The 22,590-nt window shown below is 37.3% G+C and overlaps 1 protein-coding gene across 7 annotated transcripts in view; it reads left to right on the top strand.

Moving 5' to 3' along the window:
• Positions 1–18,526, top strand: part of LOC122674018 (platelet glycoprotein 4) — a 93,748-nt gene extending 75,222 nt beyond the window's left edge. For all 7 annotated transcript variants that reach the window (XM_043872001.1, XM_043871997.1, XM_043872003.1 and 4 more), the window contains 7 exons: positions 4,877–4,946; positions 5,974–6,161; positions 7,182–7,300; positions 8,192–8,265; positions 9,515–9,569; positions 10,402–10,566; positions 17,444–18,526. In XM_043872001.1, the coding sequence (XP_043727936.1) occupies positions 4,877–4,946; positions 5,974–6,161; positions 7,182–7,300; positions 8,192–8,265; positions 9,515–9,569; positions 10,402–10,566 (671 nt within the window). In that variant the 3' untranslated portion in view covers positions 17,444–18,526. The remainder of the gene's footprint in view (positions 1–4,876; positions 4,947–5,973; positions 6,162–7,181; positions 7,301–8,191; positions 8,266–9,514; positions 9,570–10,401; positions 10,567–17,443) is intronic.
• Positions 18,527–22,590: the final 4,064 nt, after the last annotated feature.

Raw genomic sequence — 22,590 nt, 5'->3', positions numbered from 1 at the left:
TAGGACTTTAGATTCAGAGTGTGATAGATCCAGTTTTTTATTCTTCTTAAAGAAAAGCAAAGTACACATACACCTATTAGTTTAAGTAATAAAATTTTTTAAAGTAATGGGAATAAAATACCATTAGGTATTTAAAATCAAAGATGAGCTTTCAGCTGCTAAGAAGCAGAAGCAGAATATTGTGTGTGTAAAGTTGGTAAGGCAATACTTTAGAAGAATGTAACACAATGAAGAAAAAAATGTTAAAGTACATAAAAAGATAGAAAATAAGAAGGAAGCATAGAGAACGTTCATTTTCACAAAGGTATTGCTGAGTTTCACAGGTTATTTAATTTTGTTTACACTCTGCTAAAAAAAAAAAAAAAGAACAACAACCTGTAAAACCACTGCTGAATTTGCTTTACAGCACTTTGAGTCATGGTGATGGGTGAAGAAATCCCTTCCAAGTAGTTCATTTCTGCAAATAGTCAACTGTCCCAATACCACTAACTTTAATTTCATAAGCATACACTTCAGTCCTTAAGAAAGAAATATACTGCACTTCTAAATAGTAAGCTATTGTTTATGGGCTTAAAATATATTTAAATCTTAGTCTAAAACAAAAAATAGACCAGTTTTAAAACAGTAATAAGAGGATTCATTAATGACTGTAACATATACATAGCATCAGGCATGAAATTAAAAGTATCTAAGAAGAAAATAACAGTAAAACAAACTAGGAGCAAAGGTTGGTTGGACAGATCAGGGACTCTGATGAAAGCCCTGTGAAAGGGATTCTTGGTCACAGTACTAGAAAAAGAGACTAATGAAATGTCAATGGATCCAAGGTGATTTTTAAATCATGATTTAGAAGTACTTCCTCTACCTTCTTCACTAAGTTTAAAGACATAAAATGAAAGTATTTATTTCCATTTGAATGTATTTTAAAAAAAGAGAGCCCTGCTAGTATCAGCTATGTTATGGTCATGGCCCTTGGTAGTTACTGGTGTCATTATAACATAATCTTTGATGATATTTCAGATGATTTTTTTAAATATTTTCAATGTACTTTTTTCCTTTAATGGCTAAGGTGTTGGGACAGCAGTTGCAGGCAAGGCCCATTCAGGGAACTACTTGAGGAATTTAATCTTCAGTATCCCATTCTCTCAATGTCTTATCAGGTTCACTGAGATGCTCTGTTATATTTCACCTATCATAAAAATATAAGTGAAATGTAATAAAGCCACAAGGTCAGTGAAGTTACCAGAAAAACAGTGCGGTAGTCATAACTGAAGGATAGGTCTTACTGTTTTGGACAAATACATTCAGTGGTGGCTCATGTTTGGTGATATTCATTTGTGGAGCAAATGGAGGAATTGTCTAGCTATTTTTTTTTCATTTATTTTTATTAGTTGGAGGCTAATTACTTTACAATATTGTAGTGGTTTTTGTCATACATTGACTTGAATTAGCCATGGATTTACATGTATTCCCCATCCCGATCACCCCCCACCTCCCTCTCTACCCACTCCCTCTGGGTCTTCCCAGTGCACCAGGCCCGAGCACTTGTCTCATGCATCCAACCTGGGCTGGTGATCTGTTTCACCCTTGATAATATACATGTTTCGATGCTGTTCTCTTGAAACATCCCACCCTCGCCTTCTCCCACAGAGTCCAAAAGTCTGTTCTGTACATCTGTGTCTCTTTTTCTGTTTTGCATATAGGGTTATCATTAACCATCTTTCTAAATTCCATATATATGTCTTAGTATACTGTAATGGTCTTTATCTTTCTGGCTTACTTCACTATGTATAATGGGCTCCAGTTTCATCCATCTCATGAGAACTGATTCAAATGAATTCTTTTTAATGGCTGAGTAATATTCCATAGTGTATATGTACCACTGCTTCCTTATCCATTCATCTGCTGATGGGCATCTAGGTTGCTTCCATGTCCTGGCTATTATAAACAGTGCTGCGATGAACATTGGGGTGCACGTGTCTCTTTCAGATCTGGTTTCCTCGGTGTGTATGCCCAGGAGTGGGATTACCGGGTCATATGGCAGTTCTATTTCCAGTTTTTTAAGGAATCTCCACACTGTTCTCCATAGTGGCTGTACTAGTTTGCATTCCCACCAAGAGTGCAAGAGGATTCCCTTTTCTCCACACCCTCTCCAGCATTTATTGCTTTAGACTTTTGGATATCAGATATCCTGACTGGTGTGTAATGGTACCTCATTGTGGTTTTGATTTGCATTTCTCTGATAATGAGTGATGTTGAGCATCTTTTCATGTGTTTGTTAGCCATCTGTATGTCTTCTTTCAAGAAATGTCTGTTTAGTTCTTTGGCCCATTTTTTGATTGGGTCATTTATTTTTTTGGAGTTGAACTGCAGGAGTTGCTTGTATATTTTTGAGATTAATCCTTTGTTGCTTCATTTTCTATTATTTTCTCCCAATCTGAGGGCTGTCTTTTCACCTTGCTTATAGTTTCCTTTGTTGTGCAAAAGCTTTTAAGTTTCATTAGGTCCCATTTGTTTAGTTTTGCTTTTATTTCCAATATTCTGGGAGGTGGGTCATAGAGGATCCTGCTGTGATTTATGTCGGAGAGTGTTTTGCCTATGTTCTCCTCTAGGAGTTTTACAGTTTCTGTTCTTACATTTAGATCTTTAATCCATTTTGAGTTTATTTTTGTGTATGGTGTTAGAAAGTGTTCTAGTTTCATTCTTTTACAAGTGGTTGACCAGTTTTCCCAGCACCACTTGTTAAAGAGGTTGTCTTGTTTCCATTGTATATCCTTGCCTCCTTTGTCGAAGATAAGGTGTCCATAGGTTCGTGGATTCATCTCTGGGCTTTCTATTCTGTTCCATTGATCTAGATTTCTGTCTTTGTGCCAGTACCATACTGTCTTGATGACTGTGGCTTTGTAGTATATTCTGAAGTCAGGCAGGTTGATTCCGCCAGTTCCATTCTTCTTTCTCAAGATTACTTTGACTATTCCAGATTATTTGTATTTCCATACAAATTGTGAAATTATTTGTTCTAGTTCTGTGAAAAATACCGTTGGTAGCTTGATAGGGATTGCATTGAATCTATAGATTGCTTTGGGTAGTATAGCCATTTTGACAATATTGATTCTTCCAATCCATGAACACGGCATATTTCTCCATCTGTTTGTATCCTCTTTGATTTCTTTCATCAGTGTTTTATAGTTTTCTATGTATAGGTCTTTTGCTTCTTTAGGAAGATATACTCCTAAGCATTTTATTCTTTTTGTTGCAATGGTGAATGGTATTGATTCCTTAATTTCTCTTTCTGTTTTTCTCATTGTTACTGTATAGGAATGCAAGGGATTTCTGTGTGTTCATTTTATATCCTGCAACTTTACTATATTCATTGATTAGCTCTAGTAATTTTCTGGTAGTCTTTAGGGTTTTCTATGTAGAGGATCATGTCACCTGCAAACAGTGAGAGTTTCACTTCTTCTTTTCCTATCTGGATTCCTTTTACTTCTTTTTCTGCTCTGATTGCTGTGGCCAAAACTTCCAAAACTATGTTGAATAGTAGTGGTGAGAGTGGGCACCCATGTCTTGTTCCTAACTTTAGGGGAAATGCTTTCAATTTTTCACCATTGAGGGTAATGCTTGCTGTGGGTTTGTCATATATAGCTTTTATTATGTTGAGGTATGTTCCTTCTATTCCTGCTTTCTGAAGAGTTTTAATCATAAATGGATGTTGAATTTTGTCAAAGGCTTTCTCTGCATCTATTGAGATAATCATATGGTTTTTATCTTTCAATTTGTTAATGTGGTGTATTACATTGATGGATTTGCAGATATTAAAGAATCCTTGCATTCCTGGGATAAAGCCCACTTGGTCATGGTGTATGATTTTTTTAATATGTTGTTGGATTCTGTTTGCTAGAATTTTGTTAAGGATTTTTGCATCTATGTTCATCAGTGATATTGGCCTGTAGTTTTCTTTTTTTTGTGGCATCTTTGTCTGGTTTTGGAATTAGAGTGATGGTGGCCTCATAGAATGAGTTTGGAAGTTTACCTTCTTCTGCAATTTTCTGGAAGAGTTTGAGTAAGATAGGTGTTAGCTCTTCTCTAAATTTTTGGTAGAATTCAGCTGTGAAGCCATCTGGTCCTGGGCTTTTGTTTGTGTCTAGCTATTTTTTGTTATATCCAGTGTGTACTATGGAGCACAACTGTAGTAAAGATTTACTAAGCTCAAAAGATGCTCTTTTTCGTTTGATGTGTACATTTTCCAACCATTTGTGTGAAATTGTTTAGTGATTTAAAAAATATTGATCAGCCATGGGTAGGTGAATGGATCACTATTAAAAGTATGGACATTTACAAAAATGAGTTTTAAAGGAATCTCAAGATTAAAAAATTGCTACTCTACTGATAGATGGGAGATTTGAAAACATAAAATCACAGTTTTAACAATGTGATTTTGCCATTTTTAAAAACTTTCATCTATTTTTAAAGAATGGGAAAATTTAATATGAAACAGAATACCAAGGACTATGTATAGTATACAGTCTTATTGAATACGGTAGCTGCTAGCCACATGTCACAATTCAGCAGCACTTGAAATGCAGCCTAGTACAAACTGAAATACTGTAAGTATAAAGTAAACACTGGATTTTCAGATTTTTGTTAATTTTTATATTATATGTTAAAATGATGGTATTTTTGATATATGGGGTTAAACAACAAATACTTGATACATGGTTTTTCATCTTTAAAATGTAGTTACTGGAGAATTTTAATTTTATATATACAGTTTGCATTACATTTCTCTTAACCATGCAGGAATCAAGATTTCTAGATTTGTTTCAGTCGCACTGTTTCCATCTAATCCCTTGCCACTGGTTTGGTTTTTAAACAGATGCAGCCTCATTTCCACCTTTTGTTGAGAAGACAAGGATATTGCGATTTTTCTCCTCTGATATTTGCAGGTAAGAGAAAGACAATGATGTATCTCTCCAAGTCATAATTCCTTCTCTAAGTGATAAAACACAGACCAAGAAGCTTATGCTTAATAACCATGTTATTTGAGAAAAATAAAATACCTTTAGGGAAGTATTTCCTGATCTATTAAGAATAAATACAATGTGAAATTCATGATTTATGCCCTGAAGAAGGTAATGGCAAACCACTCCAGTATTCTTGCCTAGAGAATCCCATGGACAGAGGACCCTGGTGGGCTACAGTCCATGGGGTTGCAAAGGGTTGGATACAACTGAGTGACCAACACACACACACACAAAATGTATTTGTGAGTCTTTAAAATTTGATGTAGAAGGATGTTGTGTATAATGCAAATCAGTTTCTTTTTTGTTATTTTTAAGAATTACTTTTTTCATTCTTTTACTAAATTAGCAGTAAGAGTGATAAAGTCAAGTCTAGAAAGGCATGCCCAGTCTTTGTAAAGAAGAGGATACCACAATCACAATACTACCTTCATGTGCACTACTTACAATACAGCATCTTTTCAAATTGACGGGGGCCCAGTAGCTATCACACAAGCATTAGCGCCTACACCTGTATCCTTGAATGCTCACCTGGTTTCTTAACACTGTTTGGTAGAGCAAGCATAATACCTCTGAATCTTTTTCCTTATCTGTAAAATTGAAGAGAACAGCATTTCTTCAAATAGTCATCTGGGGATTAGAAAATATTTAACCTATAAAGGAAACTAACTGTAAGGAATGCCTTAACTGTAAATACTCCATGGTAATTCACAAGCAAAAACTATTCTCAGAAGTGTTTGAAAACAAATAGCTCATACTCAAGTATTAAGTTCTAGTGTGTCTTAAAATTTTGCAAGCTTTTGTTTTCCCTAAAAATTAGGGGTTCTAATAAGATTATATCTAATTTTTCTAATTTAAGGCAGCAATAATATAAATTTAAATATAAGAAAAAATGAATCTCCACAATGAAGTTCAGGGTCCCAGAATGAAGCTCTTTCTTATCTGTATTCAGGTCTGTCTATGCTGAGTTTGCAGCTGAAATGAATCTGAAAGGAATCCCTGTGTATAGATTTACTCTTCCATCCTTGGCTTTTGCATCTCCAAGTGAAAATCCAGACAACCACTGTTTCTGCACAGAGCAAATTATCTCAAAAAATTGTACCTTATATGGTGTGCTAGACATCAGCAAATGCAAAGAAGGTGAGTACAAGTTCTTCATGTCACAATCCCTGGCATAATTTGTGTTATTCTTTAAAATGTAAACTTTACCCAGGATTCCTTTCCACCAGAAGTATACTGTGAGAAAGCAGTAAGGGCAGAAAGTAAGAGTGATGGTGAATATTTTTGTTTTGATGTTTGTCTTGCTTTCAGGGTCACAGTTGTTTTCGTGTAGCAGAACTTAGTTTTTATTAGGTATAATCATGCTTATTGATACTTCCCGTGCTACTTGGAAAATGTCTCTTTAGGTCTTTTGCTCATTTTTAAATTGGTTTATTTATTTTTTTGAGTTGCGTGAATTCTTGTATGTATATTTTGGATGTTAATCACATGGGATACGTGTTTTGGAAGTATTTGCTCCCACCTACAGCTAACCTTTTCATTTCTGACTGTTTCTTTTGCTGTGCAGAATGGCTGTGCTCCTTTTAGATTTAGGATAAAATGAAAATAGTTTGCAGAACACTTTGAGCATCCCAACTTGTCCATCTGATATTTTTCTTCTTCTACCCTAGAATCTGTTAAAAAAAAAAAAAGTATATTTTAGGATGTCTCTGAAACAAAAATTGATTCAAACATGGCATCTGGAGTCTATCTTATTTTGCTTACCTTCTTCATGTTAGAGTGGGTGCGAATAAAGAAAGAAAAGCCTCTTTAAATAAATTCTCAGTCCAAAGACATTTTACAGCCTGAAACGTGAAGGTATATGGTTGTAACTTTGTGTTCAGTAGCTAAGCTTTACATATTGAAAATGAACACCTAAGGCGTGAACAACACACATTAACTAAATAGTCAGTAGGATGATGTATAAGTTTACATTTCATTTTTGTTCAAAAGTGATCAGATACAATAATTTTCCCTCACTCTCATCCCCTGATTAGATTTCAAAGCCAAATTTGCATTTTTTTTTAATTAAAAGCTTTGTTTTCAAGGAAATCTTTTCTAAGTGGTATATGAAATGAGGAAAGTGATTTATCCCAATTGTCTCTTAAAACTTTTTTTCAGGAAAACCTGTGTACATTTCACTTCCTCATTTTCTACATGGAAGTCCTGAACTTGCAGAACCTATTGAAGGCTTAAGTCCAAATGAAGAAGAACATAGGACGTACTTAGATGTTGAACCTGTAAGCAAATAGTTTATTGATCGGATTTGTTTTTTAAAAATGAAGAAAAAATTAAATTATCAATCACATTTATTGTATTACAGTCTTAATAAATTACTTACTTTTACTTCAAGGAAAATTACAGTGATTTCTTCCTGTTGTTGCTTATGAAATGTCAAGATAATTTTAGTTTTTCAGCAAAGGTCAGGAATAATGAAAATCATTCTATTTGGATTAAAATGATTTTATATGTTACTCTTTCAAATGTACTTTATATTTAACTGCAAATATTGCTTATATGAAGGTACCCTGTAGATTATGAGGGATTAAAAATGTTTTATGGGTATACATGCACTTGAGGCAAGATCAAATATATTTCTTAGTGTCAAGAAAAATCTATTAAGTTCCCTATAGTTTAACAGTTTCTATTTTTCATTTATATTAATATTCCCCTTTTCAACAGATAGATGAAATGTCAGGACTTTAGTAGTCATATTTTAGTTTAAATGATGACAGAAGTAACATTATACTGATGATACATGGATTCTGACTGAGTACATATTTAAATTCCAGGATATATTTTGTCAAATGAATTTTAGATTTCACTACTGTTGTTGTTGTTACTAATTCCCCAAAACCAATTCAAGTAAACATCACAAATCTAACTAAACCTTGACATTAGCTTGGGCAAGGATATATCTGTATACACACATGCATATGCTCATAAAATGTAATTATGGAGAGTTACATATGTAATATTCAATATGTCTGATTAAGTCCAATTAACAACAAATTTCACAGGTTTCAAGTAGTACACTTTCACCTTAAGCTCATACATAACAAAAATAAGGTCTGGATATTATAAAAGAATGTTTTTAAAATAAGTTGGTAATTAGTTTGTTCTCATTTTAGATAACTGGATTTACTTTACGGTTTGCAAAACGGCTGCAGATCAACATACTGGTCAAGCCAGCAAAAAAAATTGAGTGAGTTTCTTAATCAAGTTTCGTTTCAATTTTTCAAATTTTCTTGTAAGATGTGGATATATCTATCAAAGGAGATGGAAATAAAATTTCAACGTCTGTTTGGCTTAATGTCATTAAATAATTATTACATGCTTATAACTGTCATTTGTAATTTAGAATTACATCTAATGTGTAGTGAAATTGTACTTACCCATATTTTGGAATGAGTATTTCTGGTATTTCCCTCTTTGCTAACTGTCCAAATATTTTTATGACAATAGTTTCAGAATTCATATTTTAGTTTCCTGGGTATAATTAGTTGAAAGGGAAAATACATAATTAGAAAAGGTCATTCTAATTAAAAAACCTGTATCAGATGGCTTTCCTGTGGTTCAGTGCTTAAGAGTCCACCTTTCACTGCAAGGGACACTGGTTTGATCCCTGGTACAGGGAGATCCCACACGCCTCTGGGAAGCTAGCCCCGTGCACCACAACGAGCCTGCGCGCTGGCGCTCTCGAGTCGCCACTCCTGAGCCCGTATGCAGCTACTCCTGAGCCCATGTGCAGCAACTCCTGAGCCCGTATGCAGCTACTCCTGAGCCCATGTGCAGCAACTCCTGAGCCCGTATGCAGCTACTCCTGAGCCCATGTGCAGCTACTCCTGAGCCCATGTGCAGCTACTCCTGAGCCCGTATGCAGCTACTCCTGAGCCCATGTGCAGCTACTCCTGAGCCCGTATGCAGCTACTCCTGAGCCCATGTGCAGCTACTCCTGAGCCCATGTGCAGCTACTCCTGAGCCCGTATGCAGCTACTCCTGAGCCCATGTGCAGCTACTCCTGAGCCCATGTGCAGCTACTCCTGAGCCCGTATGCAGCTACTCCTGAAGCCTGCGCTCCTGGAGCCTGTGCTCCACAACAGGAGAAGCCACTCCAATAAGAAGCCCATATGCACAGCAACTGCAGAGTGGCCCCTGCTTGCCGCAGCTAGAGAAGGCCCATGCATGGCAACGAAGACCCAGTGCAGCCAAAAATAAATAAATATTTTTTAAAATCTGTATTAAAAAGATTTGTATGTAGGAAAGATGTCTGAGAAACAGAAATATTAAAATTTAAATGCTTCATTACAGGAAAAACAAAGTAAGTAACTTAACCAGGTTATAAAAGCAACTAATTTCTGAACATTTAATTTCACTAGTAGTTACTAATATCTGTCATATGTGCATAGCATATTACTAAATATTTTCACACTTATTTTCAATGTTTATTACAGAGCATTAAAGAATCTGAAGCACAACTATATTGTGCCTATTCTTTGGCTTAATGAGGTGAGTATTTTTATCTATTAGTCACTAAAAACAGTAAGCTTCTTAATATACAGAAAAAGTTTTTGATATCTGAAAATTAAATATATATATATACATACAGTATTTGAACTTGTCTTTCCATTGTATCTATGGGTGAGTTTATATATTATTAATTATATAATTAATTATTTTTTAAAGTAAGTCATACAGAAGTATCAGGATTATGTTAGACTTAAGTATAACTTTAATAAAAATAAAAATACTTCATAGTGCATTTATTAGATAATTTTTCTTGTCATAGTGCATGTGTTAGGAAAGAGTCATGAAAATATTAAACTCCAAATAATTCAATATGAGCTTTGTAGTGCTAATAAAACCACCCAAGCTTATAATGGGCAAATTAGAGTAGATGTAGGCAGTCTATCTAGTGCCTGACAAGATATTTTTAATATAAATCATGGAACTGACAAACCACAGAATTATGAAATGCATTGCATAAGCCTTTAGAGGATAGAAACAATTGAGCTTTGCCATTTCCCCCTGTCACTAAGAAGCAACCTTTGGGAAACTGGAGAATATTTCAGTAAGACTAGTGATCAATGAAACCAGTATATTCAATAACACTAGATAACATGTTTAAAGAGAGGAATATTATATCTCTCTCTCTAAATATTCTACCTGGGCATTTACTGTCTTCTTTGACATGCAAAGAGAATTCCGACAGGCTTGTTTTGCAGATAAAGATTACTAACATCCGTGTGCTGTTTCAATAAAAGTGACATGTAAGTGGAGAGTTTTGAGTATTCTGCTCTCAAATCTACTCAAATAACACTATTTATTAACTTGATTACAGACTGGTACCATTGGTGATGAGAAGGCGGAAATGTTCAGAAATCAAGTGACTGGGAAAATAAACCTCCTTGGCCTGGTAGAAATCGTCCTGCTCAGTGTTGGTGTGGTGATGTTTATTGCTTTTATGATTTCATACTGTGCATGCAGATCAAAGAAAGTAAATTAAGTAAGTATATAACAGAAACCATATATGACTTCAGTAACATTAAATATTACTTGTTTCCATTTTGTCAAAACAGTTATAAACTAGGCTGCAAATATTAATGAACATGTCTAGTCAACTTATCATTTTTAATATATCCTTGAACCTGAGACACTTAACATAAGTTAAAATGAAGACTGAATGAGTACTTAGGCTTATCAATATTAAACAGATCACTATATTTCATCTTTATTCTGGGAGGAAATGGGCTAAACTGTGAAGGTGTCACCTTTGAAAAATTAGAATGCTGCACAAAAGCTATATATGTACTCAATTTTTAGTTCTTAATTATTTCTAGATAGTTATTTTAAAAATCACAAGTAATTTAATATATCTGACTAGGAAACGTTGTGTGAAACTGAAAATGGTAGATATTTGGGTAGACTGAAATTTATAAGGGAAAAGAAAATAAAAAGTAAAATTAGATAAGATATAAAGTAATAAGAATTAAAGAGTCAATAAATGGTAGAGATAAAATCAGATAAAAATATGCTATTTTTAAATGCAAATAGCATATTAATATAAAAACAGAACTGCTGCATATAGACATGCTGTCCAAAATCATGACATGCAGCCTACATGTTCCATGTAGAAGCCCTGATGAATGATTATAATTCAGGAGCTAGAATTAAACGAGCACAAGAAAATAGAATAAAGATAATGTTGAACTCACTAAAACCAAATAATTAGAGTTTAAAGGAAAAATCAGATAAATATGGATGGGTGAGTTTTAGCAAAACTGAAGAGGTGGTTCAGGCCTCTGTGTTTTAAATATTAGTACCCGTGTCCTCTTGAACATAGAGGAGTGTATGCCAGACCCTATTTTCTCTAAATGTAAGCCTTTCTTTAATAATCATAGGTGGCATTGGTATGCCCTGATGGGAGTGGATTCTTCACTAATCCATAGGTTCTATCCACCGTTCCTTCCCTGGGATATCAAAGTAAAAAAATGAAGTGAAGTGGAAGTCACTTGGTAGTGTCCTTCCATTTTCTACCTCATGAACTGTAGCTCTCCAGGCTCCTCTGTCCATGGAATTCTCCAGGCAAGAATACTGGAATGTGTTGCCATTCCCTTCTCCAAAGGAACGTCCTGACCCAGGGATTGAACCCGGGTCTCCTGCATTGCAGGCAGATTCTTTACCATCTAAGCCACTAGGGAAGCCCAGAAGAAGAACAAGGAAAAAAAAAAATGGAATCTAAATTAAAGCAAGGACTGATGCTGAAGCTCCAATACTTGGGCCACCTGATGCGAAGAGCCAACTCACTGGAAAAGATTGAGGGAATGAAGAAAAGAGGGTGACAGAGGATGAGATGGCTAGATGGCATCACTGATTCAATGGACATGAGTTTGAGCAAACTCAGGGAGATAGTAAAGCACAGGGTAGCCTGCCATGCTCCAGTTCATGGGGTCGCAAAGAGTTGGACATAATTTATCAAGTGAACAACAACAGCAGCAAATTGCTCTGAAGAAAACAAATCACAATATTAAAAGACTTATTAAAATAAGTCTTCTTATTCCACTTTCAATCAGATTGCTGACAGTAAGCTGCCCTGCATAGAAATTCTGGAGCTGCCACCAACAATTACTGACCTTAATGTGCTCAAATCATGCTATCTTACATGAATTTCACAGCTCAGTTTAGTTCAGTGGCTCAGTTGTGTCCGACTCTTTGCGACCCCATGAATGGCAGCACGCCAGGCCTCCCTGTCCATCACCAACTCCCGGAGTTCACTCAAACTCATGCCCATCGAGTCAGTGATGCCATCCACCCATCTCATCCTCTGTCGTCCCCTCCTCCTCCTCCTGCCTCCACTCCCTCCCAGCATCAGGGTCTTTTCCAATGAGTCAGCTCTTTGTATCAGGTGGCCAAAGTACTGGAGTTTCAGCTTCAGCATCAGTCCTTCCAATGAACACCCAGGACTGATCTCCTTTAGGATGGACTGGTTGGATCTCCTTGCAGTCCAAGGGACTCTCAAGAGTCTTCTCCATCACCACTGTTCAAAAGCATCAATTTTTCGGCGCTCAGCTTTCTTCACGGTCCAACTCTCACATCCATACATGACCACTGGAAAAACCATAGCCTTGACTAGATGGACCTTTGTTGGCAAAGTAATGTCTCTGCTTTTTAATATGCTGCCTAGGTTGGTCATAACTTTCCTTCCAAGGACAAAGTAATGTCTCTGCTTTTTAATATGCTGCCTAGGTTGGTCATAACTTTCCTTCCAAGGACAAAGTAATGTCTCTGCTTTTTAATATGCTGTCTAGGTTGGTCATAACTTTCCTTCCAAGGAGTAAGTGTCTTTTAATTTCATGGCTGTAATCACCATCTGCAGTGATTCTGGAGCCCAAAAAAATAAAGTCTGACACTGTTTCCACTGTCTCCCCATCTATTTCCCATGAGGTGATGGGACCAGATGCCATGATCTTAGTTTTCTGAATGTTGAGCTTTAAGCCAGCTTTTTCACTCTCCTCTTTCACTTTCATCAAGAGGCTTTTTAGTTCCTCTTCACTTTCTGCCATAAGGGTGGTATCATCTGCCTATCTGAGGTTATTGATATTTCTCCCGGCAATCTTGATCCCAGCTTGTGCTTCTTCCAGCCCAGCGTTTCTCATGATGTACTCTGCATATAAGTTAAATAATCAGGGTGACAATCTACAGCCTTGACGTACTTCTTTTCCTATTTGGAACCAGTCTGTTGTTCCTTGTCCAGTTCTAACTGTTGCTTCCTGACCTGCATACAGGTTTCTCAAGAGGCAGGTCAGGTGGTCTGGTATTCCCATCTCTTTCAGAATTTTCCACAGTTTATTGTGATCCACACAGTCGAAGGCTTTGGCATAGTCAATAAAGCAGAAATAGATGTTTTTCTGGAACTCTCTTGCTTTTTCAATGATCCAGCGGATATTGGCAATTTGATCTCTGGTTCCTCTGCCTTTCCTAAAACCAGCTTGAACATCTGGAAGTTCCTGGTTCACGTATTGCTGAAGCCTGGCTTGGAGAATTTTGAGTATTACTTTACTAGCATGAGAGATGAGTGCAATTGTGCGGTAGTTTGAGCATTCTTTGGGATTGCCTATCTTTGGGACCGGAATGAAAACTGACCTTTTCCAGTCCTGTGGCCACTGCTGAGTTTTCCAAATTTGCTGGCATATTGAGTGCAGCACTTTCACAGCATCATCTTTCAGGATTTGAAATAGCTCAACTGGAATTCCATCACCTCCACTAGCTTTGTTCGTAGTGATGCTTTCTAAGGCCCACTTGACTTCACATTCCAGGCTGTCTGGCTCTAGGTGAGTGATCACACCATCATGATTATCTGGGTCATGAAGATCTTTTTTGTACAGTTCTTTTGTGTATTCTTGACACCTCTTCATAATATCTTCTGCTTTTGTTAGTTCCATACCATTTCTGTCCTTTATTGAACCCATCTTTGCCTGAAATGTTCTGTTGATATCTCTAATTTTCTTGAAGAGATCTCTACTCTTTCCCATTCTGTTGTTTTCCTCTATTTATTTGCATTGATCACTGAGGAAGGCTTTCTTCTCTCTCCTTGCTATTCTTTGGAACTCTGCATTCAAATGGGTATATCTTTCCTTTTCTCTTTTGCTTTTCACTTCTCTTCTTCTCACAGCTATTTGTAAGGCCTCCTCAGACAACCATTTTGCCTTTTTGCATTTCTTTTCCATGGGGATGGCCTTGATCCCTGTTTCCTGTACAATGTCACGAACCTCTGTCCATAGTTCATCAGGCTCTCTATCAGATCTAGTCCCTTAAATCTATTTCTCACTTCCACTGTATAGTCATAAGGGATTTGATTTAGGTCACACCTGAATGGTCTAGTGGTTTTTCCTACTTTTCAATTTCAGTCTGAATTTGGCAATAAGGAGTTCACGACCTGAGCCATAGTCAGCTCCTGGTCTTGTTTTTGCTGACGGTATAGAGCTTCTCCATCTTTGGCTGCAAAGAATATAATCAATCTGATTTAGGTGTTGACCCTCTGGTGATGTCCATGTGTAGAGTCTTCTCTTGTGTTGTTGGAAGAGGGTGTTTGCTATGACCAGTGCACTCTCTTGGCAAAACTCTATTAGCCTTTGCCCTGCTTCATTCTGTACTCCAAGGCCAAATTTGCCTGTTACTCCAGGTGTTTCTTGACTTCCTACTTTTGCATTCCAGTCCCCTATAATGACAAGGACATCTTTTTCGGGTGTTAGTTCTAAAAGGTCTTGTAGGTCTTCATAGAACCATTCAACTTCAGCGTCTTCAGCATTACTGGTTGGGGCATAGGCTTGGATTACCGTGATATTGAACGGTAAGGTTTGCCTTGGAAATGAGCAGAGATCACTCTGTCGTTTGTGAGATTGCATCCAAGTACTGCATTTAGGAGTCTTTTGTTGACCATGATGCTACTCCATTTCTTCTAAGGGATTCCTGCCCACAGTAGTAGATATAATGGTCAGATATCTGAGTTAAATTCACCCATTCCAGTCCATTTTAGTTCGCTGACTCCTAGAATGTCGACATTCACTCTCGCCATCTCCTGTTTGACCACTTCCAGTTTGCCTTGATTCATGGACCTAACATTCCAGGTTACTATGCAATATTGCTCTTTGCAGCATCGGACCTTGCTTCTATCACCAGTCACATCCAAAACTTGGTATTGTTCTTGCTTTGGCTCCATCCCTTCATTCTTTGTGGAGTTATTTCTCCATTGATATCCATTAGCATGTTGGGCACCTACTGACCTGGGGAGTTCCTCTTTCAGTATCCTATCATTTTGCCTTCTCATAGTGTTCATGGGGTTCTCAAGGCAAGAATACTGAAGTGGTTTGCCATTCCCTTCTCCAGTGGACCACATTCTGTCAGACCTCTCCACCATGACCCGACCGTCTTGGGTGGCCCTATACAGCATGGCTTAGTTTCATTGATTTAGACACGACTGTGGTCCTGTGATCAGATTGGCTAGTTTTCTGTGATTATTATTAGTGGGTCTGCCCTCTGATGCCCTCTGGCAACATCTACCGCCTTACTTGGGTTTCTCTTACCTTGGATGTGGGGTATCTCTCTTTACGGCTGCTCCAGCAAAGCGCAGCCGCTGCTCCTTACCTTGGAGGAGGGGTATCTTCTCACGGCCGCCCCTCCTGACCTTGAACGTGGAGTAGTTCCTCTCAGCCCTCCTGTGCCCCACAGCAGCTGCTCCTTGGAACTGGGATTGCTCCTCTTGGCCACAGCCCCTGTCCTCAGGCGTGTGGTAGCGCCTCTCGACCGCCACCCCTGACCCCAGAGGTAGGGTAGCTCCTCTCGGTCACCGCCCCTGCCCTCCCTAGTTAAAATTTATGATTTTTCCAGTAGCCATGGATGTATCAGCATCCATTCTGTTTTTTGGAGACATTACAGAAAACTAAATTTTAACAGTATAATACTGTCTATTTTCAAAGTTTGAATTAGTTAAATTGAAGATTTAAAAAACAAACTTGCCTTTTTGGACCAATTTTGTGTGTGTGTGTTCGTGAGATTGAAAGCTTAGACTGAGGAAGGCAACTTGATCTTTTGATCTGATGCTTTCTGCCTATATATATTTCCTTAAAAGGAGACTGAACAATTCTGCCTACAGTCTATTTGGACAGAATGTATTCAAAATGCTAATACATTCACATTATAATAAAGGAGACATGGCATCATCTTTAAAACCTGTCATCAATCCAGTAACATGTTTAAACACAGTAATTCATATGACCATTTATATAATAGACCAAAATATCATCTATTGAAAAGCCAAGTTAAAACAAAAACTTGTTCTAGTGGGAAAATTAGCTTTTCAAAATGAACTATAGTAGTTGTAAATTTTTTGGTATTATCCTCTATTAAAATTACATAGCCTATTTCATCAGTGCTTAATGAGCCCTGAATGTCAACATCTTGGGTCTCTATGTAGCTTGGGCTCCCCTGGTAGCTCAGCAGGTAAAGAATTCGCCTGCAATGCAGGAGACCCTGGTTTGATTCCTGGGTTGGGAAGATCCCCTGGAGGAGGATATGGCAGTCCACTTCAGTATTCTTGCCTGGAGAATCCCCATGGATAGAGGAGCCTGGAGGGCTACAGTCTATGTGGTCACAATGAGTTGGACACAACTGAACGATTCAGCACAGCTGTGCAGCTGAATGTAAAAGATTGAAAACTTTCCAGAGTGTCTTTATCAACAAGTATATTGGTTTGGCTTAAACATCTGACTGTTACAAGGAAAGTAACTGTTCTTTATACAATGGAATGTCTTTTTTCTTTACAAATAGAGAAGAAAAATTTTCTAGGTTGATTAGTTGATTTACTAGATTTAGACAAATCACAGATATAGAATTCCTTAAACAGGCCTCATGTTGAATATTATAATTAATTATGCCTTTGGGAAGATTTATAAACGACTGAAAAATAAGGAGACACTGTACTGAGGGAATAAAGTAAAAATGGGAGAGTGAAGGTGTGGATTTATTCAATGGATCACAAAGAGAATAAGCCAACAGTCTTTTCAAAAGTAGTAGTACATACACCACTAAATGGAAGATGGTCTGAAAGCACAGCAAAGAGTGGAAATGCTCATGAAGAGCAGACTTAATGAGTGACCCTCCTTATATGACTGTGTGCAGCTCTTGAGAGTTGGGAAGGAGTCTTCCATGTTCCCTGGAATGGGAAAATAACTGCCTTATCCATGAAGTACATCAGAGAAATTTTCTCTACAGCTGGAGAAATTGGACTGATTTCTAGAAAGTATAACATCTTTAATATATAGAATTTGAGTCTTAACTATTTTTCCATGAATTTCTGATATGTACCTTATCTTTCTTCTTTCCAGGGAGCAAAAGAGTCTCTACATTTACGCACCAGCTATGTCAGGACCTTTCTTAATATGACCTTACAAAAGTCAAGATTTTCATGCTTTATTTTTGCAAAACACACCTTATCTTACAGTTCAAGAACTGGTGACTCTCCCTCCCTCTACCCCTCCCCCCATAAGCAGCAGCACATTTCAAAAGGATTATTAAGACATCATTAAAATCCACACTTTGAACAAAAAACCAGCACTTTTAAAAATTCAACATGTTCACAATGGAATGGACTTCAGTTTCTACAGATGTGGCTTGAGCATGATCCACTTATTTTTATTGGTACTGATTCACCAATTTATTCCCAATGCTAAATTCAGCAGAGAGATGGTCATTCTACACAATTCCTGGACCCTGAACACTAGCCTTCCTCATCGAAAGGAAAACATCACTACCCTCATCAGTATCCCTGCAAAACACAGACCCCAGTACTGTCAGTACATTGCCTCTGAAGAGCAAATATTTTGAAAGATATTTGAAAACGTAAACTAAATGACTGGCCTATGAACCATCTATTATACATTACTCAAGTTTTTTTCTCAATGGAATCCTTTGTACAGCATCAGCAAGGCATTATAGCCATGGTATTTATAACAATACGGGCTTATATTTTTGTCAGTGGTTATGCATTTGGACATTAGAGAAGGAAATGGCAACCCACTCCAGTGTTCTTGCCTGGAGAATCCCAGGGACGGGGGAGCCTGGTGGGCTGACGTCTGTGGGGTCACACAGAGTCGGACACGACTGGTGACTTAGCAGCAGCAGCATGCATGCATTTGGACATGTTTGAGAACTTTGCTATCTTCCATGTTCTACCGCTCTCCTGGAAATCTGAGCAAATTTTCATCTTTCTACTCAGTTGCATACACCTTATGCTTGGCAACTTCAGAAGCTGTGCTAGCACTAAGAGATGTAAATGATAATACAGAAATTATTGTGTGGGAGATTACTAGCTGTAGAATGTTCACTCATAGTCATTTGTTGTAAAATTTCTTGCTTTCATTGTCACCTCAGAAAGACTGGTTTTGAACATTAAAAGATGTTCCTTAAAATCTTGTACTTTGTCTAGTTCCTCTTGTGTCACAAAACATTTACTCTAGTTTTCTAATTGTTCTATCTGAATTTTTGTTTCTGTATGAATCTAATATTTCCTTTTGAAATATTATTTCTAAATTCAATCTTTACAACTTTTCCCTTATCTAATTTTTGAGCCAGTTGGGGGATAAGGAAATAAAAAGATAGCTGGTCATGCTTTAAAGGTACAGAACTTAAATTCTAGATTATGAAAGACCTTTCCTTTCTACCAGAAGATGTGTTGCTTGGTAGTCCTGCTTTCTTAAGCAGAAGTTCACTTATGGCAGAGACCACAAGTCCTCCTAAAAAGGCTCTCCATAGAAGGGGATGATGGACCACGTTCTGCCTTGTGTTTTACAGGATAAATTATTAGTAACTGGTTTGTTTAGATACTAAAATCAGGAATAATCTTGTCATGTCAGTTGCCAGGGTAAATAAATACCAAAAACTGCAAACCGAGATAACACCAGTTTGGAAGGATCTTTGGAAAAATCTTGAAGATATTCAAAACATACTGATGTAATATCCTGCGCGAGCAGGGCACTTTAGGGAATATGTCTCATGTTGACTTAATTGCCCCAGAGCAAGTATAATTGTACACATGGATGGATTAGCCTGCTTTTTTTAATTGAAAAATTGCCCCATATTTTAAAGAGGCACGTTTTTATTCAACATTGTTAAATCACCCCAAAAAACCAGGTGTTTAAAACTTAAAGTTTGAAAATCTGTATCATCTGCAAAGGGGTTAACATAAATTGGAGAATCTGTGGCATCTTAAAATGGGTTGAGGCTTACGGTTGCTGACAAGCACATGAAGAAAAGAAAATGTATAGATCTTTCAGTACCCAGAAAAAGAGGTTAAAGGGGGTGTCATCTTAGGGGAAACATAGCTATATGTTAGATTTTTACATGTGTGATAATCTGTTGATCTTATTAACCCATTATCCATGTCTGGTCTGAATTACAGAATATCTTTCTAGCTGGAGTTTGTTGCAAGTGTGTTCTGTCAGTTCAGCATTTCTGGTTGAAGTTCAATGTGTTAGAGACACTGTGGCTGCCTTCTCTTTGTCTGCCTCTTCATGGTCACCTACAACTATAAATAACCACTCCACTTAATTAATCACTATTCATTATGCTTTTCTGCATATACTTACAGAATTACCTATACTTGTTTTTCTGAGTTATTTACAGCAAGTTGAGTTAATGAACTAAAGATGAATTAGTGCCAAATACTGGTATCAAAAAAATACAGGCATACTCTGCTTTTTCCTTTCTTGGCTCAAAGGTAGCTGCATTATTAAATATTTGTGAAAATAAAATTTTCCTTTAGTAGAAAAATGATTTGCTTTTCATTTATTTAGTTTTGAATGTATATGATTTGAATGTTATTTGATATTACTATTTTAACTATATATTAGCTATTATTGACCCTATCTGAATTTTTTACATATTAACTCCTATTCTCTTTTCCCAACTGTTCTCAGATGCTAGTAAGCTTATGTGCGCATATTTCCGAAATTCTCCATTCTATACACTCATGAAGGAACTAGCTTCATGAGTGACATAGTTAAGGACAAACGGTTTAAAGTCTTGTTTATTTCACTGGGTGAAATCTGAGCCATGTACCTCAGCATCACCTGTGAACTTCTTAACAATGCAGAATCTTCTACCCTAGACCTACTGAATCAGAATCTGTAGTTTGGTAGGATACCAAAGTGTTTTCTAGTCACAAGGAAGTAAAAATGCCCACATTTAAATCACAGTGAAATTAGACCACCTGTGTAACAGTTTTATTTGTCTTGTTCTTGGTATTGGGTAGATTTATTACAGAATGACTTAAGAGAGTGAACCTATACAAGCATACTGCTATGAGAGGAAAGTTCATCATGCTTGACAATTTTCTATAAATATTTCACTTAGCAGAAGGAAATGGCAACCCACTCTAGTATTCTTGCCCAGAGAATCCTGTGGACAGAGGAGCCTGGTGGGCTGCCGTTTATGGGGTCACACAGAGTCGGACACGACTAAATCAACTTAGTATGCATGTATTGGAGAAGGAAATGGCAGCCCACTCCAGTGTTCTTGCCTGGAGAATCCCAGGGACGAAGGAGCCTGGTGGGCTGCCGTCTATGGGTTCACACAGAGTCAAACATGACTGAGGCAACTTAGCAGCGGCAGCAGCATTTCACTTAGCTTTGTCGTTTGCTCTGTGAAATTTGAAAATGCTATTTTCAGATGGTCATAGAGCTAATCAGCTTAGCAGGGTAGAGGGTGAAGCAATAGTAACTTGACTCTGAATCTTATGGAAGGAGTTCTTTTATCTGTTTGACAGTATTCATGACAAATATTCATATTTACTGCATGTAAAGAAGAAGATAGGTCAGGAGCAGGGAAGAGATATTAACACTGGAGATATTTCCCAGAGTTCATCTGAGGTAGAAATTATCTATTTATTGAATAAATGGGCTCTTCAGCATCCAGTCATGTTATATATTACACAAATTATAAGGAATGTATTAACAGCTACAGAGCTTTAATCTGGGCAAAATAATGGGTTGGATTTCTTCCCTGGAGGATGTCTTGAGAGGGACAAGCAGGAGCAAGGAGGAGACTACAAAGACAAGGGCTTTTTTCTGGAAAGAATGAGTGTCTACACAGTCACAGAAGCATAAATAAGGCCAGTGTGGAGGAGAGAACCGAGCTCCAACCTACCTAGAGTCCAGAAGTCAAGGCTACAGCTGTTCTGCCCTAACACTACATTCAGTCTACACAGGTGAGGACTATGGTCATTATGGAAAGATGGTACTATATATGACAGGATAAGTAATTAGTGGAAGATAGTTTTACAAATCCCACTTTCTAAGTATTAAAGAAGAGGATTTAGTTATTGTAAACATCTTTAGATGGTTTTGCCAAGAGAACGCACTAGTCATAGCAAACACAGCCTTCCAACAACACAAGAGATGACTCCACACATGGACATTACCAAATGGTCAATACCAAAATCAGACTGATTATATTCTTTGCAGCCAAAGGTGGAAAAGCTCTATAATGTCAGCAAAACAAGACTGTGAGCTGACTGTGGCTCCGCTCATAAACTCTTTATTACAAAATTCAGACTTAAATTGAAGAAACTAGGGGAAACCACTAGACCATTCAGATATGACCTAAATCAAATTCCTTATGATTATACAGTGGAAGTGACAAACAGATACAAAGGATTAGACCTGACAGACAGAATGCCTGAAGAACTATGGATAGAGGCTCATGACATTGTAAAGGAGGTGGTAATCAAAATCATTCCCCAAAAAAGAAATGCAAAAAGCCAAAATGGTTGTCTGAGGAGACCTTATAGATAGCTGAGAAGAGAAGTGAAAGGCAGAGAAGAAAAGGAAAGGTACACCCATCTGTATGCAGAGTTCCAAAGAACAGCAAGGAGAGATAAGAAAGCCTTCCTAAGAGAGCAATGCAAAGAAATAGAGGAAAACAACAGAATATGAAAGACTAGATCTCTTAAAGAAAATTAGAGATACCAAGGGAACATTTCATGCAAAGATGGGCTCAATAAAGGACAGAAACGGTATGGACATAACAGAAGCAGAAGATATTAAGAAGAGGTGGCAAGAATACACAGAAGGACTGTACAAAAAAGATCTTCACGACCCAGATAAGCATGCTGCTGTGATCACTCATCTAGAGCCAGACATCCTGGAATGTGAAGTCAAGTGGGCCTTAGGAAGCAACACTACAAACAAAGCTAGTGGAAGAGATGGAATTCCAGCTGTGCTATTTCAAATCCTGAAAGATGATGCTGTGAAAGTGCTGCACTCAATATGCCAGCAAATTTGGAAAACTCAGTGGTGGCCACAGGCCTGGAAAAGGTCCGTTTTCATTCCAATCCTGAAGAAGGACAATGTGAAAGAATGTTCAAATTATCACACAATTGCACTCATCTCACACTCTAGCAAGGTAATGCTCAAAATTCTCCAAACTAGACATCAACACCACGTGAATTGAGAACTTTCAGATGTTCAAGCTGAAT

This window comes from Cervus elaphus, chromosome 18, assembly GCF_910594005.1.
Source record: "Cervus elaphus chromosome 18, mCerEla1.1, whole genome shotgun sequence".
Taxonomy (NCBI): Eukaryota; Metazoa; Chordata; class Mammalia; order Artiodactyla; family Cervidae; genus Cervus; species Cervus elaphus.
This window is presented reverse-complemented; position numbering and strand designations above follow the sequence as displayed.